Here is a 19,231-nt window from a genome sequence, read left to right as displayed (position 1 = left end):
TAACGAGAGATCAACTTGAGTTCTTTAGTTTTGTGCCCGTTAGAATTTATATGCTAATCAATTCATTTTAGTTTTTGATGTAAATACTATTGGCAGATGACATCTGTTGGGTATTTTTAGAACTAAAATTTTCATCTTTTGCGTTATGATCTTATTATCTGGTCAGGGGGTTTTGGACAATGTAAAAATAGCAGAAAAACCTGATTTTAAGATCTTTTTACAAAATGAGTATCATTCTGTGGATAATAATCGTGCTTGGTGTTTTGCAACTGACTAATTTGTGGTTTTTTTTCGTTTTGTTTGTCTCTAGACATTAAGTTGACTTCTAAAAGTAGAACATAATTAATGAACCTTTTTCCACAGTAAGCTCAGTATAAACAAAAAATCAGATTTTATAGGAAGACATTTTAAAAATTCTTTTGTAGAGCATAACTTTAATTTTTTTGAAAAAATGCCTGAAATATATATTCACATTGCAAATTGTAGATATTCTCCAAAATGAAGTTGAACTGACAGGGTACGTTAGCAATTCACAGGGCTCTCTGCTACTTTCTTTTTCACAAGGTGCCAACTCCTCTGAAGAAGCAGAGCTAGACAGACTAGGCCCAAGTCCTGGTCACCAAGGAAGGGTTGGGGATGAGGGCTGAGCTAAGGAGCTGGGTTTATCTAACACTGGCCTTGAATTTACCTCTGGTGGTGCACATTCAGAGCTGGCCTCAGCGGAATTCAGTTGGAGGCAGATTGCCGTTCAGCCTTGGTTTTCCTCTTCTCCTGGCCTGCTTTGTGGATAGGTTCTTGGGGAGGGAGGAGGGGAAGGCTGTGTGTTTGCAGTTCACTCCCAGCCTCAGGGTTCTCGCTGTCACACTGGCTCACGAACTCTTTTGCGCTGACTTGCATACTCATGCACCCTGTCTCGTGCGCCCTATTTCACATGCCCTCCCCACCTGGGCCTGTGATGTTGGACATCTTACCATCAAAGAGGAATTTGGGACAGCTATGAAGGTTTCAAGGCAAGCTTCCTCACTCCGCCCTGTCAGAGACAGCAGCTGCCCAGGGCGGGCGCTGTTCCTCGTGGCCTCCCTGGCCCTCTCCACCATCTTGACCCCTATGCTCCTTTCGGGAGCCAGCGTGGGAAGCTGAGAGAGAGATTGCACCATGGCCACTCACCTTCATGCTGCTCTTCCAATCACAGACTTCAGCTCCTTGCAGATCTTTCACTTGAACTTACCTGAATTTTGAACAGAGAGCCCGGGTGCCGGATAAAGAGGCATGCAGGCTGAATTTTGTTGGACAGCCATGATTTAGGACATATGCTATACATACAAATAGAGTACCTGTAGAAGGCCTTTCAAAATGACACATCCTGGATGATATTTTTTCTTGGGATTGGCAGGTAGATTCTCTCAACTGCACACTGTTGCAAGCAAGGCATAGTGACTAGGCATGTTTACCCTTTTAATTGCCAAATTGCAGAGTAACTGATCTTTGTTGGGCTGCTGGGATGGCACCAAATGGAGATAACATAACATTTAGAAATAGGGTGAATAGAAAGAGGGAAGAATATTGAAAGGTTAGTCAATTAAAAGCCTCTTGCACATTCCCTGCCAAATGTCAGCTTTACTTGTTTGGTAGCATTCTTACCTCCAATTCAGAGGCTTTAGGTTCAAGCCACCCTTTCAGGATTTGAATACGCAATTTAAGCTGACACTTAATGCTGTATTGAAGGTGCACTGCAGTGTTGGAGATGTTGGATAATAGGTGATTGAATAGTGCCTGCCATTCAGTACACTTATACTTGCCCACAGACTTTGTATGGAATTTTTGCATTAGAATTTGCTGTAATTGGAAAGCTATATTGGTGCAGCATCCTCTATAGGTGATCTAAACCTATATGAACAGGGAATGCAGCTGTTTATCTCTTTAACAATCTGATTGAAGAATTGTTAACTGAGGTAGTGTAGAGTCTGAACCAGGAAGTGTCAGTTAAAATATTTAATTCAATGACAAGTCATGCATAGAAAATGGAATAGCAATGGGGTTAAGAGTGAGAGCAATAGAGGCAAAAAGTGAAAATCATTTAGATTCTTTTAAATTTAAACATTAATTAAAATTTGAAGGCATAAGACGCATGTTAATTTTCAGTGCTAGAGAGGTTGTTTGGCACTAACATAGATACAGCTATGCTGTTAAAAATTACTTTACACTGGAATGGACAAGCCCTTTTTTTTCTGATTTTTTTAGTGGGTATATGTCACAAGTACAGCAACTTCATGCCATTCCATTTGATTCAGTTTTGAGTCTGTCAGCAAGGTACTGGTATGGCAACGCTTCTGGGGGAGCAGGCCAACTCTGACAGCTGCTACTTTTTTTGGCTTCTCCCATTTTACTTGAGGTCACCACAATACTGGTTGATCACCTTTCTCTATCTCTTCCCATCAGTCACCCATTCCTCATCCATTCCCACTGTGTGTAAGTCTCTCCCCACTGCATCTTTCTATCTGGTCTTACACTTTCCACTTCTTCTTCCTGGCAGTCCCATCTCCATCCTTACCTCACCACATTTCCTTTCTCTGCAACAGATGGCCATACCATTTCAATTTCTTGGCTACTTCCTTTGACGCTCCCACACTCTGCACTGACCCCAGATGTACTGATTCCTAATTTTGTCCTTTCTCACATTCCGCACATCCATCTCAGCATCTGCATCTCATTAGTCTTGTTTCCCCCTTCTTGATGTTGCTCAAGTTTCTGCATTTAATGGGAGGCAATGGTGGTGTGGTATTGTCGCTGGACTAGTGATCCAGAGACCATGGGTAATGCTCTGGGGACCCGCGTTCGAATCCCACCACAGCAAATGGTGGAATTTGAATTCAATAAAAATCTGGAATTAAAAGTCTAATGATGACCATGAAACCATTGTTGGCTGTTGTAAAAACCTAACTGGTTCGCTAATGTCCTTTAGGGAAGGAAATCTGTCGTCCTTACCTGGTCCGGCCTACATGTGACTCCAGACTCACAGCAATGTTGTTGACTTTTAAATGCCCTCTGAAATGGGCCAGCAAGCCCATTTGTAACAAACTGCTACAAAATCACATGAATGAATGAAACTGGATGGACCACCCGGCATTGACCTAGGCACCGGAAACAACAACAGCAATCTCAGCCCCTGTCGCCCCTGCAAAGTCCTCCTCACTAACATCTCGGGGCTAGTGCTGTCTCACAGACTAGTCAAGCAACAGCCTGACATAGTCATCCTCACGGAATCATACCTTACAGATAATGTCTCAGACACCACCATCACCATCCCTGGGTTTGTCCCGTCCCACAGGACAGACCCAGCAGAGGTGGCAGCACAGTCAGGAGGGAGTTGTCCTGGGAATCCTCAACATCGACTCCGGACCCCATGAAGTCTCATGGCATCAGGTCAAACATGGAAACCTCCTGCTGATTACCACATACCGCCCTCCCTCAGCTGTTGAATCAGAGTTCCTCCATGTTGAACACCACTTGGAGGAAGCACTGAGGGTGGCAAGGGTGCAGAATGTACTCTGTCCATCAAGGGTGGCTCAGTAGCACCACTACTGACCGAGCTGGCCAAGTCCTAAATGACACAACTGCTAGACTAGGTCTGCAGCAGGTGGTGCGAGAACCAACAAGGGAAAAACATACTTGACCTCATCCTCACCAACTGACCTGCTGCAGATCCATCTGTCCATGACTGACAGTATCAGTAGGAGTGACCACCGCACAGTCATTGGGGAGATGAAGTCCCAGCTTCACGTTGAGGATACCCTCCATCGTGTTGTGTGGCACTACCGCTGTACTAAATGGGACAGATTTAGAACAGATCTAGCAACTCAAGATTGGGCATCCATGAGGCACTGTGGGCCATCAGCAGCCGCAGAATTGTACTCAAACACAATCTGTAACCTCATGGCCCAGCATATCCCCCACCTTACCATTACCATCAAGCCAGGGGCTCGATCCTGGTTCAATGAAGAGTGCAGAAGGGCATGCCAGGAGCAGCACCAGGCATATCTAAAAATGACATGTCAACCTGGTGAAGCTATAACAGAGGATTACTTGTGTGTCAAACAACATAAGCAGCAAATGATAGACAGGGCTAAGCGATCCCACAACCAACGGATCAGATCTAAGATCTGCAGTCCTGCCACATCCCGTCGTGAATGGTAGTGGGAAATTAAACAACTCACTGGAGGAGGAGGTTCCACAAATATCCCCATCCTCAATGATGGAGGAGCCCAACACATCAGTGCAAAAGATAAAGCTGAAGCATTTGCTACAATCTTCAGCCAGAAGTGCCGAGTGGATGGTCCATCTTGGCCTCCTCTGGAGGTCCCCAGCATCACAGATGCCAGTCTTCAGCCAATTTGATTCACCCCACATGATATCAAGAAACTTCTGACCTTATTACAGCCTTGGTTCAAACATGGACAAAAGAGCTGAACTCCAGAGGTGAGGTGAGAGTGACTGCCCTTGACATCAAGGCAGCATTTGACTGAGTGTGGCATCAAGGAGCTCTAGCAAAACTGGAGTCAGTGGGAATCATGGGGAAAACTCTCTGCTGGCTGGAGTCATACCTAGCACAAAGGAAGATGGTTGTTGTTGTTGGAGGTCAGTCATCTCAACTCCAGGACATCACTGCAGGAATTTCTCAGGGTAGTGTCCTGGGCCCAACCATCTTCAGCTGCTTCATCAATGACCTTCCTTCCATCATATGGTCAGAAGTGGGGATGTTCACTGTACAATCATCAATGTTCAGCACCTTTCGTGACTCCTCAGATACTGAAGCAGTCTACGTCCAAATGCAGCAAGACCTGGTCGATATCCAGGCTTGGGCTGAAAAGTGACAAGTAACATTCACATCACACAGTCAGGCAATGACCATCTCCAACAAGAGAGAATCTAACCATCACCCCTTGATGTTCAGTGGCATTACCATCACTGAATCCTCCACTATCAACATTCTGGGGGTTACTATTGACCAGAAACTGAACTGGAATAGCAACATAAATACTGTGGCTACAAGAGCAGAAGCTAGGAATAGTGCGATAAGTAATCCACATGTGCCGAAGATTTTAAAAAAAACCTTAAAATTTTCTTTCTTTCCACAAATTCTGTACAGCACTAACTGCACCCCAGCCTTTCAAAAGGATCCAAATTTCAACAAATAGATGATTCTTTGTGATAGTTTTAATTACACTGATGCTAACACAAGATTTCATTTGCTGTCCTGCTACACTGTGGCATCAATTTCATTTTTTGACTTCAAGATATAGATTTTTTATAGGCAGGTCATGCCTGACATAATTAATAAAGCTCTTTGAGGAAATAGTGAAGTTTATTAATAAAGAAAATGTAGATGTTTTATATTTGGGCTGTCGAAAGGTATTTGGCGAGAGCCTGTGGGGAATTTCTGATAAACTTTAGGCACATGGTGATAGGGAATCTGATAGCATATATATTATAGGAACAGAGTAGCAGTTATTGGATATTTTCTAGACAAAAGGGATGCAAACAGAGGTGTCCATAACTCTTCCGGATTAAATATAAATTTTGTACACCTGTTTAAGAAGCTTAACTTCCTGTTACCAGAATGCTGTCAACACGATGCGTATTTTATAGATATGTGCTGTCAATAATGGACTATCGTGATTCAGACCTCCATCCAGTGAATGGTAATCTTCCCTCCATCTTTTAAGTGTTTTAGTATCAACATCTGTGAATAACTTCCAAAACTTAATTTTTGGAGCCGATTTTCCAGCATTTTTGTCTTTCTGTTTTCCATCCTTATTTTTAACTAGAACTCCAATCTTCGTCTGGGCCTGCTCCTCAATTACTGTGGGCAATGCCACATAGGAGGTGTCTCTGTGTGTGTCTCTCTGTGTGTTTGTGTGTGTGTGTGTCTCTATGATATAAATTATGTAATTTAGACTTGAGACTAGGAGGCAGGATATTAAAATTTGCACATTACCCCAAAAATGGAAGTTTGGTTAACTGAAGAGGACTGAGTGATTTAAAGAGAAGACGCAGTTAAGTAAATTTCACAAATAGATATCAGATGAAACAATGTGGAGAAATGAGGTGATGCATTCTGGGAGGGCATGTACAATTGAAGATAAATCTTAGGGGTGGAGTAGCAGAGACGCTTGAAGGTTCAGGGAAACATAGTTTTCCAATACACAAATCTTTATAAATGGGAGAAAACATTGCGGTTTTAAGCAACATAGAGGATGCTAGGCTTTATAAATAGGGGCACAAGAGTGCAAAAGCAAATGTGTAGTGCTAAATCTATACAAACAATTAATTAGTGTACATTTAGAATATTATATCCAGTTTTGGGTGCTTCACTCTCTCTCTCGCGCTCTCTCTCGCGTGCGCTCTCTCTCTCTCGCGTGCGCTCTCTTTCTCTCGCGCGCGCTCTCTCTCTCTCGCGGCCCTCATTTCCACTCCATTTAAGTCCAAAAAAGTGAGACCTGAAAGGATATGGTGGACAACTTGTTTAGCCATCCAAAAATCTGGCTGGACCACATAAAACACGATCAGGACCCATGGTCATCTGCTAAAACTGCTTACTATTCCAGGATCATCCTGCAAAACGTCTTCGTAAACCCCTCTCTCCTGTCCCCTCCGCCCTCGCCTTCAATAATAAGTGCAAGGTGTTCATGGACGACTTTGTCAATATGATCGAGACCATCTAATCAACTGCCTCTGCAACGTCCCTCCCTCCCTCTAGCCCATCTGGCCAAACTTCCTCTAATGGCCTCCCCTCTGGCCCTGAACACTCATCTTTATCTAATTTCTCTCCTATCTCCCTTCATGCACTTTCTGAGAGAACTCAGCTTGTCCATGAAACTCCCCTCATGCTCCTTCAATCCTATTCCTTCTCAATTGCTGACCACCCAACTTCCCCTACCGGTTCCTCAAGTTAGCTGATATTTTTAATGGTTCTCTCTCTTCAGGTGTTGACCCTTACTTGTAATGGCTTCTCTTCCTGCTCCCGTGTCATTACCCCTCGTGTCCGCCAAGGACCTATCCTTGGACTCCCTCCTATTTTTCATCTTGCTGTGTTTTGGCGGCATCACCCGAAAGCCCAGTGTCAGTTTTCACATGTATGCTGATGACACCCAGTTTTACCTCATTACCACCTCTCTCAATTCTCCAGTGTTACTAAATTATCGGACTGTTTATCCAATATCCTGTACGGGATAAGCAGGAATTTCCTCCAGTTAAACACTGGAAAGACTGAAGCCATTGTTTTCCATCCACGCTTCAGACTCCGTTCCCTACCTACTGAGTTCACCTCTTTCTCTACAGTTGGAGTTTAAACCAGCCTGATAATAACCTTGGTATCTCATTTGACCCTGACATGACGTGTTCAAAATTGAGAGGTTTTGATCAGGTAAAAAGGGAAAAGGTATTTCCATTCGTGTTGGTAACTAGGGTAAAAATTTTAAATTGTCACCAAAAGCATGAAGGCAGAGGTTAGGAGACTTCTTTGTAATTGGTTGTTAGAATGTGGAATCAGTATCAGTACCATCTACAAGATGCACTGCAGGACTTCACCAAGGCTCCTTTGACAGCACTTTCCAAACCCATGACAATTACCATCTAGAAGGACAAGGGCAGCAGATACATGGGAACACCACCACCTGGAAGTTCCCCTCCGAGTCACTCACCATCCTGACTTGGAAATATATCGCTGTTCCTTCACTGTCGCTGGAACCCGCTTCCTAACAGCACTGTGGATGTACCTACACCACATGGACTGCAGTGGTTCAAGAAGGCGGCTCACCACCACCTTCTCAAGGGCAACTAGGGATGGGCCATAAATGCTGGCCCAGCCAACGAAGCCCAAATCCCCTGAATGAATTTTAAAAAAATCACTAATAACTTTTAAAGTGAAAATGGATAAATATTCAAAAAAAGAAAATTGGAAAGGTAAGATTTTAAGTGTGAATCAAAGTAGAAAAGGCACCAAAAAGCAGATGGAGTCCTGGGCTTTTTTATATAGAACAGGGGTATTGAATTTAACAGGCAGGAAAAGATGTGAAATTTATACAATAGGCTTGGATTCTTGGGAATGTGTGCAGTTCTGGACATTTGTAAGTAGGATATTGAGCCGTCTAAAGTATATAGCAAAGCATCAGTTGGATGATATCTGGAATTGAGAGATTGTACTGTACTTGCAAGGTCCAAAAATTGGGCTTTTTTCACTGAAACAGATGGTATCTAGTAGAGATATTCAAAATTATGAAATATTTTGAGAGGATAAGTAGTGAAAGATTTTCTCCACTGACTAACAAATGAGTATCAAGGAAGCAGAGGCCTTGAGTTTTTTGGGAGTGGGGCGATAACTATCTATGAAGTCCAGTAGCCTGCATGCATGCAAAGAGTTCAGGGAAGTGAAGGGCTCATTTAAATATTAGTTTCTGGAGCCCTGCCCAACCCTTGGTGAGATTCACTCCCTCGTCAGTGGGAGAGAGGGAGGTGGAATTTGGCCACAGGAGACTGCAGCGGGGACCCACAACATTGGAGATAGAGTTACAGGGCAGTTAGAGTGCAAGGTTGTGCTCCTGTGCAATCAGTGGAAGGCTGGGGCTGTGGATTGGGTTGGATGGGGAAGCTCAGAGACTCCTTGTAGTTTGGGGCACATGTACTCCTTCTGACCCACGAGGTGTTCTAAGAGGAGGATTTTTTGCAGACTGTTCTTGACCTCTTCTGGCTATTCAGCACATCCTGCTGGATTGCAGAGTACAGGAATTCCAATTGCCTTCAAGTGAATATTATGTTGTGACATCACTGTTGTCACCAAACTGCAACTCTTGCATATAGACTATGTAGGTTTGTAGGTTCCAACCTCTCAGCAGGAAGCTTCCTGATGGCTTTATTCACTCCAGTTAATATTGTGACAATAGAGAACTGGCATGTTGGTGATTGTTAGCATTTTTATTATTTTAGCCCCTAATCTAACCCTTGCCAGTTCAGGTGTGTGTGAGGGGGTGGGGAATGTGGTGGGAGGTTAAGCTAAGGCCATGGTTTCAGAATTACCACTAGAAGTGTGAAATAAGAGGTTAAAAGAAATTGTTTTCAGAGAGTTACATGAATATACATTGCTTTACCCTGTGGCTATGGATAAAGGTGCTATAACATTATTTAAACTAGAACTGGATAAGCATTTGAAAAGAATATTATGAGAAAAAGATTAGATTAAATAATTGTAGTTGATTTAGCACCAGTACAAGGCACAATGGTGAAACAGCCTACTGACTTGTAAATTTTGAGTCTATTTTACTGACCAGAGCAAGTGGATGTAATTGCTTTTAAAGATCTGTTTCCATGGTATATGTGGAAGAATTCCATGTTCTTTTATTTATTCAGTCTATGAACATGTTACTTTCTTTTACTTAATGACAAGTCCTTTTAAGAGATGGCTAGAGAACAATGAGTAAATTTGTGTTAAATATCCAAATGCATGCTAGAGGCTATCTTTACTCAATCCACTAGGACTTCGATCACATACATGAGGTAACTTACCTGTTTGCCGTTTTCAAAAACTATATTGTGTTCTTTTTCAGCTCTATGAGCTAGACAATGATCCAAGAAGGAAAGAATTTTTGGATGACCTTTTCAGTTTCATGCAGAAGAGAGGTAAAGGTGTTAAGTTTTTCCCTGTTTTCTCTTTTCTTCTGACTGCTACTGGTTGGCACCTGGAAAATAACTTATTTCTTCATGTGAGAGCCTGCCCAGTATGCACTGGCAGGCTATTCAACTATAGCTGGGGGTGGGGGGAGAAAAAAATTAGTTACACTGTGTACACGAGTGGAATTTCAACATGAAACTCTGTATCAAGGACAAATGGTTAATTCTCTTTTCCTTTGTTATCCCTATCAAAGCCCTGGCCACTTGTAATGGTTGTGGCTGAAATTGAGTCACACCCAAAGTAAGGATTGTACCAAGGTGTCATAGCTTTCAAGATGTCATCCAACTATTGATATCTAAAATATTTAACTTTAAAATCTGCATGGCATACTGCATAAAATGCTTCATCATGTATACTTAATCAAATGATAAGAATTCCCAAATATTGTTTTTTGTCAGGTTTTTTTTGTAAACAAGCTATTTGAGATGATTTTGGTGATTGTAATAACTGTCTTTAATGCAGATAATTTACATTGTCATATGATTGCAGTAGAATATATTTTGAAAAACAAACCCATGCTTAGATTAGTTTTATTTTCATCAGGTTGGTTATAAAATGCCAAAAGCCATCTCTTTATAAAGTAACCTTGTTCTGACACTCTGCCCCTTCCAAGACTCAGAATCTTGGGCAGAGCTGCTTTTAATGTTTTAGTATGGATTAGAGAGCCCTAACATCTTTGAGCCAATTTCTGATATTCATCCTGTTAAATCTGATTTTTGTAGCCTAGTGGCAGATTCATTAAACTCAGTTTTACTTGGGTGTCTACATGTATGCTTGTATGCAGCGGCAGATGGGTTAACAACATAAACACCAACAAAATTCACAGACATCATGGAATTCAAATTAAAAGAATAAGTAGCTAGAGCCTGCTGTATAAAAATAAGTCAGGCCAAGGCTGGCAAAATATTAAAATACCATGAGTAGCCTGCTAAGAAGATAAAATTCCATAATATCAAAAGTTCTGTTGTAAAATCCTAGCAAATTGAATATTTCTATTTTAGTGTTCCCCAATGCACCATGCTTCCAGTTTCAGAACTTGACCTAGCACATTTACTGTCCTCTACTCTTGAGATTAGAAATCTTTTCATAACTGCTTTTGTTACTAAAATGTATCTGATGGGAAAATTCCTAATCAAAATCTAATTGATATGAAGATTTTGTAGCAGTAGTGAATTCATAGTATTTGATGCAGCCTTAATAACATTCTCATTTGTGGCAGAATTTGTTTTAACAGTAATTAATGTCGTTAGAACTTTTTTTTTGTAAAATATTTAATCTTGCTTTCCTCAGTTTGAAATTGTCATTTGTATATTCTACACCTGTCTATAGCCATTAGAAAATTTGATTAACAGTCTTTAATTTTTAATCCCAAAATGAGCAGTGGGACTTTCTGAATTAATGGAAACCAGCACATCTAAAACTGAAGAACTTGAATTCTGACTGCAAAGTAATTGAATCTCTTAGCATTAGTAGCCCATAGTTGCCTTATAATTTTAATTTTCCTGATGTATAGATAGAATCAAACCATAGTTACTTCTTAGGGGAAATTATGTCCCATATGATTGGGTATTATGACTTTAATTATGTGATTGTTGGTGTCTTTGGAAACTAACACCCCCATCCCCTGCCCTCAACCAGTAGGGGGAAATTATGTTTTTAAGCAATCTGAAATATAGCAGCAAATATGTGGAAAAGCATAATAGTGGGAATTTGTGTTGATAAAGATAATTTCTGATACTTTGGGTATGTGCTCTTCATTGAAACTGAAGACTGAAAAATAACTGGAGTCTTTCTTTCATAAGGTGCAGTATTTTCTGATAATATGTAGATTGTCATTTATTCTAATCCATGGTTATTTAACATTTGCAAAGATTTCTACTCTTGATCCATGCCCATAACCTTTTTGGAATTGTGAAAGAGTGGCAGTTGTCCGATAGGGTTTGTTTTAGATGATCAAATAGCCTGCCCACACTAACTGTCTAGGTTTACACATGAAAATATCCTCTTGGTTGAGGGAGTAGAGGCATGGTTGTACCCATGGGGCCATACTCCATAAAGATTCAACATTTTCAGAATTGAAAAGGAGGAAAAGTGCATGATCTATATCTTACTGCTTTGTTAACATTTAGAGTATAAGAAATGGATTTAAAGAAAAACGTTTCCATTGTTGATATTTTAAATAGTTTTGCTACACATCCGTGTTGAGATTATGCAATTCCATATCTAGCCCTGGAGCGTAATGAGGGGGAAGCATCCACTGGTTGGAGACACACCTAATACAAAGGAAGAGGGTTATGGCTGTTGGAGGCCAATCATCTCAGCCCAGGTCATTGCTGCAGGAGTTCCTCAGGTTAATAATCTAGGCCTAACCATCTTCAGCTCTTCAACAGTGACCTTCCCTCCATCATAAGATCAGAAGTGGGGATGTTCACTGATGTTTACTGTGATCAGTACCATTCATCGCTCCTCAGATACTGAAATAGCCCTTTCCTGCTGCAGCAAGACCTGGACGACACTCGGGCTTGGGCTAATAAGTGGCAAATAACATTCACACCAGACAAGTGCTGGGCAATGGCTATCTCCAACAAAGGAAATCTAACCATCTCCCCATGACACTAACAGACATTATCTTAGCTGAATCCTTCACCATCAACATCGTGGGGATCACGGTTGACCAGAACCTTAACTGGGCAAGCCACATAAATCCTGTGACTACAGGGAGCAGGTCAGAGGCTGGGAATTTTGCAGCAAGTGACCCACCTCTTGATCGTAACCCCCTACCCCACAAAAGTTTTTCCACCATCTACAAGGCACAAGTTAGGAGTGTGATGGAATATTCTCCACTTGTCTGGATGAGTGCCACTCCAACAATACTTAAGCTAGAAACCACCCAGGCAAAGCAGCCCACTTGATTGGAACCCCTTCCATTACCTTAAACATTCACTCCCTCATTGCACAATGGCAACAAGGTGCACTGCAGCAACTCGCCATGGTCCATCCAACAGCACCTCCCAAACCGTGACCTCTACCACCATGACAACAAGGCCAGCAGGTACATAGGAACACCACCACCCAGAAGTTCTCCTCCAAGTTGCACAATATCCAGACTTGGAGCTATTTTTCCATTCCTTCAATGTTGTTGGGTTAAAAACCTGGAACTCCCATCCTTAACACCACTGTGGGTGAAACTACACCAAATGGACTGCAATGGTTTAAGAAGGTGGCTCTTCACCACCTCTTTGAGGGCAGTTAGGAATGGGAAACAAATGCTGGCCTTGCCAGCGACACATCTCTTGAGCAAATTATTTTTTTAAAAAGGTCATAGAAAGTTGGGCAGCAAATCAGATTTAAAGTGAAAACTCAACTGAAAATATAATTCATTTCATTATTAATATTTGAGATAAGGGGGAAATGCATATTACAGTAATCCAAATAGTGGTGAATTGGTAATACCCATTCAAATTAGAATGCCTGATGTATATGAATTGTGACCGCACAGTTTAATAATGTAAAATAAATAAACTTGATAAATTAGGAACATAATATTGTGGATCATGTGATTTTTATTGCATTGAGCTTTTATTAAGTCTGCCTCTTGTTTCTAGGTACTCCAGTCAATCGGATTCCCATAATGGCTAAGCAGGTTCTGGACCTCTATATGCTCTATGCGTTGGTCACTGAGAAAGGGGGCCTAGTGGAGGTCATTAATAAGAAGCTTTGGAGGGAAATTACCAAAGGCCTCAACCTACCCACCTCTATCACAAGTGCCGCCTTTACACTCAGAACTCAGTGAGTTAAAAATGAAGGTTTAAAATGGTGAAGTTTGCTGGAACAGCTTATCACAGTGGCACACAACTGGATTATATGTCAATTTGTAAATGGAAATGTCTTGTATTGTTACATCGCAGTTCTCAAATAATCAATAATCTTTACCATAATGGCCCGCTCTCCAATGGCAACGGCAGGCAGATGACTTGGCTGCAGTCCTCCACTACTTTCTGGATAAGATGTTGAATTGAGGCCCTGTTTTCCCCCTTGGGTGGATATAAAAGTTCCATGACATTATTTGAAGAAGAACAGGGAGCTCTTTTTGTGTGCTGGCCACTAGCTCTCAGCAATTATTACTAACAGATTTCCCTGGCTACTAATTTCATTGCTGTTTGTGGGATCTTTCTGTGCACAAATTGACTACAGCATTCTTCAACATTACAGAAGTGGCCATACTTTTTAAAAAGCAACTTAATTTCCTGTGAATTACTTGGAATTGTCCTTGAGTTGTGAAAGGCATTATATAAATGCTAGTTTGCTCGTTCTTTCTAAATTTGTATATTTAAAATATTAACACAGCATAAAATATTGGGTTAAAAGTGTTAATATTGTTCTACTTATTTGCTCTGTTTCAAGTTTTTCTTGAAGAGCACTATTATGATGAACTAGAATAGGAAAAATATGTTTGTGTCTCCTCCTCCTGGAGGAGGAAGCTCCACAAATATCCCCATCCTCAAATGATGGAGGAGGCCACCACGTCAGTGCAAAAGATAAGGCTGAAGCATTTGCTACAATCTTCAGCCAGAAGTGCCGAGTGAATGATCCAACTTGGCCTCTTCCGGAGGTCCCCAGCATCACAGATGCCAATCTTCAGCCAATTCAATTCACTCCACGTGATATAAAGAAACTGCTGAAGGCACTGGATAGTGCAAAGCCTATCCCTCATTAGGAGTGACAAATTACATTTTAAATTATAAATACATTGTAAAGCTGGTTACTTTATTCTCATGATCATTTGTTTCAAAATGAAGCCAGTGCAACAATATAATCTTTCCATCATGTAGATGCAATGCATAAAAATTTTAAAATATGTAAATTTTTTCCTAAATTGCCCATGTAGGAGTTTTGGTTCAATTTACTGTAATCTGTTTTAATGTCAGTCAGTAATGAAAATAAGTTGATCGCCATGCTTAAATATGTTTGTAATTGGTATGACTGTTACTGATTATAATTGCTACTCCTAAGTTTTGCCTGATATTGACCACTACCCATATTGTTCATTACCTTAGAATTGTGAATGTAATGTTCAGATACAACATAACTTGTGCCTACGTTTTTGGCAGATATATGAAATACCTATATCCATATGAATGTGAGAAGAGAGGTCTGAGCTCTCCTAATGAACTGCAGGTTGCTATTGATAGCAATCGACGAGAGGGTCGAAGACATGGCTTTGGATCAACTCTTTATAGCTACTCTCCCAGTGGAACGTCTTCAGTGCTATCCTCTCCAAAATTGCAAGTGCCTACACTAAGTCTAGCAACAACTAATGGCAGCCCTATAAGTCAGCTGGTAAAAATAAAGAAAGGTATTTAATTACATGTTATGTAAGATTGGACCCATTGCAAATCCGTCTTTAAATTAGTTTTTGAAAGATACTGTTATACTGATATGCTGCAGCTTCTTAATTATTGTATGCACAGAATTATATAGACTGTATAGACCATTCACTTCCAACAGGTCTGTACCAATGCTCCCACATAAGTTTATGATCAGCAAACTCTGTTTTCACAGATGGAAAGTGTTCTACCCTTTCAGTCGTAAATGAAATTTACAGCTTCCTTTCAATATATGCAGTTCAATGGCATTTTTCTTCCAGTTACTGTTGCTTTTAATCCTTATTCTTCAGCTTTTTGCCTGTGGGCTCCTTACTGGAATATGTTTCCTCCAGCATTTGCCAACATTTTGTACCTCCTTACCAAGGTCGTTTTCTGTGTGTGAGCCCATCACAGCAAGTTCTGCAGGTTTTCCACACCCATCCTCCTCCAGTATCCCATCTCCATCCTCCAGCTGCATAGAAGTGCCCTAGCTATTTTCCATTCTTAACTATTACATTGTAGGCAGAGAATCATCTGCAGTGGCATTCATCCCATTCCCGTAGTTACCTCTGGAGTGCCCTAAGGATCCAACCTTGGCTCCCTTCTGTTTCTCATCTACATAGACTCATAGACATTTATAGCACAGAAGGAGGCCATTCAGCTCATTGTGTCCACGCCGGTCAACAAAAATCTGACGACACTAATCCCATTTTCCAGCGCTTGGCCCATAGCCCTTGAGGCTATGGCAATGCAAGTGAATATCTAAATACTTAATAAATGATAGGAGAGTTTGTTTCTTGCTCAACCACCCTTTCAGGCAGTGAGTTCCAGACTCCTACCCCTCTGGGTGAAAAAATTTCTCCTCAGCTCCCCTCTTAGCCTTCTACCTTTTACCTTAAATTTCTGCATGTTACCCCTCAATGATATCTGCCGCAAACACATTAGGTGCCAACGACACAGCTGTATCTCACCACCACTTCTTTGGATAGCTCCACTGCCTCTGATAAGTCTCGCTGCTTTTCTGACATCCGGAAGTGATAGACAGAACTAAGTGATCCCACAACCAATGGACCAGATCTAAGCTCTGCAGTCCTGCCACATCCAGTAGTGAATACTGGAGGAGGAGGCTCCATAAATATCCCCATCTTCAATGATGGGGGAGCCTAGCATCAGTGCAAAAGGCGAGGCTGAAGCAGTTGCGACTATCTTCAGCCAGAAGTGCTGAACGGATGATCCATATTAGCCTCTTCCTGATGGTCCTGGCATCACAGATACCAGTCTTCAGCCAATTCAATTCACTTCATGTGATATCACGGGACAGCTGAAGGCACTCGACACTGCAGAGGCTATGGGCCCTGACAACGTTCTGGCAGAATTATTGAAGACTTATGCTCCAGATCTAGCCGCGGCCCTAGCCAAGCTGTTCCAGTACAGCTACAACACTGGTATCAACCTGGCAATGAGGAATATTGCCCAGGTATGTCCTGTCCACAAAAAGCATGACAAATCCAACCAAGCCAATTACTGACCCATCAGCAAAGTGATGGAACCACTGGTTAGCGTCATAGTACATTGGAAGATGGTTGTGGTTGTTGGAAGTCAATCATCTCAATCCTAGGACATCACCGCAGGAGTTTCCCAGAGTATTGTCCAAGGACCAACCATCATCTTCAACTGCTTCATCAATGATCTACCCTCCATCATAAGGGTAGAAGTGGGGATCATTACAGATGGTTGCATAATGTTCGGTACCATTCATGACCTCTCAGATACTGAAGCAGCCGGTATGCATATGCAGCAAGATCCAACAGTAGGCAGGCTTGGGCTGATAAGTGGCAAGTAACATTTGCCAGGCAATGACCATCTCCAACAAGAGAGAATCTAATCATCTCCCCATGACATTCAACGGCATTACCATCACTGAATCCTCCACTACCATTACCATTGACCAGAAACTGAACTGGACTGCCATACTGGAACTGCCAGATAAATACTGTGGCTACAAGAGCAGGTCAGAGGCTGGGAATCCTGTGGCGAGTAACCCACCTCCTGACTCCCCAAAGCCTGTCCACCATCTGCAAGGCAGAAGTCAGGAGTGTGATGGAACACTGTTCACTTGGCTGGATGAGTGCAGCTCCAACAACACACCAGCTTGACGCCATCCAGGCAAAAGCAGCCTGCTTGACTGGCACCCCATCCATCACCTTAAACATTCACTGCCTCCATCACCGATGCACAGTGGCAGCAGTTTGCATCATCTACAAGATGCACTGCAGTAACTCAGCAAGGCTCCTTTGACAGCACTTTCCAAACGCGTGACCTCTACCATCTAGAAGGACAAGGGCACCAGATGCATGGGAATGCCACCACCTTCGAGTTCTCCTTCAAGCCACACATCATTCTCACTGGAACTATATCGCTGTTCCTGTACTTTTGCTGGGTCAAAATCCTGGAACTCCTTCCCTAATGGGGCTGTGGGTGTACCTACACCACATGGGCTGCAGCAGTTCAAGAAGGTAGCTCACCGCCAACTTAAGGGTAATTAAGGATGAGCAACACATACATACGAACTTACATACATATGAACTTACTTACGAACATACGAAATAGGAGCAGAAGTATGCCATTTGTCCCCTCGAGCCTGCTCCGCCATTCAATAAGATCATGACTGATCTGTTTGTGTTTAAAATTCCACATTCCCATCTACCCTTGATAACCTTAGATTCTTGTTAGGCAAGGGAATCAATCTACCTCCATCTTAAAAATATTCAGTGACCCCCCACCTCCACTGCCTTCTATGGCAGAGAGTTCCAATTGCACAGCCCTCGGCAGGGAAAAAAATTCTCCTCATCTGTTCTGAAAGGGCAACCCCTAATTTTAAAACCGTACCCCTTTGTTTTTGACTCATCCACAAGAGGAAACATCCTTTCCATGTCCAGCTTGTCAATACCATTCATAGTCTTATATATTTCACCCCTGCCACTCTTCTAAACTCCAGTAAAAATAAGCCCAGCCTGTTTAACATTTCCTCATCCAGGTATCAACCTAGTAAACCTCCTCTGAACCACCACCACCACCACCAACGTTTCCTTAAACAAGGAGACCAAAACTGCGCACACTATGCGAGAAGTGTTCTCACTAATGCCCTATATAACGGAAGCATAACATCCTTACCTTTATGTTCAATTCCTCTCATAGTAAAGGATGGCATTCCATTAGCCTTCTTTTAATTACTTGTTGTACCTGCATACTAACGTTTTGTGACTCATGCAGTAGAACACCTAGATCCCTCTGCACCCTGGAATTCTGCAGCTGTTCTCTATTTAAGTAATACTCATTTTTTTATTCTTCCTGCCAAAGTGACCAACTTCACATTTTCCCACATTATATTCCATCTGCCAGATTTTGCCTACTCACTCGATCTCTATCTACATCCAACTGCAACCTCCTTATTTCCTCTTGACAACAAACTTTCCTACCTATCTTTGTGTCATCTGCAAATTTAGCTACCATTCCTTTGGTCCCTTCATCCAAGTCATTGATATAAATTGTAACAAGTTGAGGCCCCAGCACAAACCCCTGTGGGACTCCACTCGTCACATCTTGCTAATCAGAAAAAGACCAATTTATGCATACTCTGTTTTCTGCCAGTCAGCCAATCTTCTTTGCATGCTAATATGTTGCCCCCTACACCATGAGCTTTTATTTTCTGCAATAACCTGTGATGTGGTACCTTATCCAATGCCTTCTAGGAATGCAAGTACAGTACGTCTCCAGGCTTCCCTTTATCCACAGCACAAAGAACTCCAATAAGTTGCTTAAACACGATTTCCCTTTCACAAAACCGTGCTGACTCTTCCCGATTACCTTGAGCTATAACCTCCTTAATGATCAATTCTAACACCTTCCCCACGACAGACATCAAGTTAACTGGCCTATAGTTTCGTGTTTCCTGCCTCCACCACTCCTTGAATAGAGGGGTTATATTTGCTACTTTCCAGTCTGGTAGAACCTTTCCAGAATCTAGGGAATTTTGGAAAATTAACACCAACGTATCTACTAACTCGTTAGCCACCTCTTTAAGACCCTAGGCTGAAGTCCATTATGACCCAGAGACTTGTCAGCTTGTAGCTCCATCAGT

The 19,231-nt window shown here is 41.9% G+C and overlaps 1 protein-coding gene across 4 annotated transcripts in view; it reads left to right on the top strand.

Moving 5' to 3' along the window:
• The window catches only part of arid3a (AT-rich interactive domain 3A), a 95,420-nt gene that overhangs the window by 36,667 nt on the left and 39,522 nt on the right, over positions 1-19,231 (top strand). For all 4 annotated transcript variants that reach the window (XM_078555764.1, XM_078555762.1, XM_078555765.1 and 1 more), the window contains exons 2-4: positions 9,600-9,672; positions 13,330-13,513; positions 14,836-15,080. In XM_078555764.1, the coding sequence (XP_078411890.1) occupies positions 9,600-9,672; positions 13,330-13,513; positions 14,836-15,080 (502 nt within the window). The remainder of the gene's footprint in view (positions 1-9,599; positions 9,673-13,329; positions 13,514-14,835; positions 15,081-19,231) is intronic.

The sequence above is a fragment of the Cetorhinus maximus genome, chromosome 13, assembly GCF_964194155.1.
Source record: "Cetorhinus maximus chromosome 13, sCetMax3.hap1.1, whole genome shotgun sequence".
In the NCBI taxonomy this organism is placed as follows: Eukaryota; Metazoa; Chordata; class Chondrichthyes; order Lamniformes; family Cetorhinidae; genus Cetorhinus; species Cetorhinus maximus.
The sequence above is the reverse complement of the archived record's forward strand: the minus strand, read 5'-3'. Positions and strand labels throughout refer to the sequence as shown.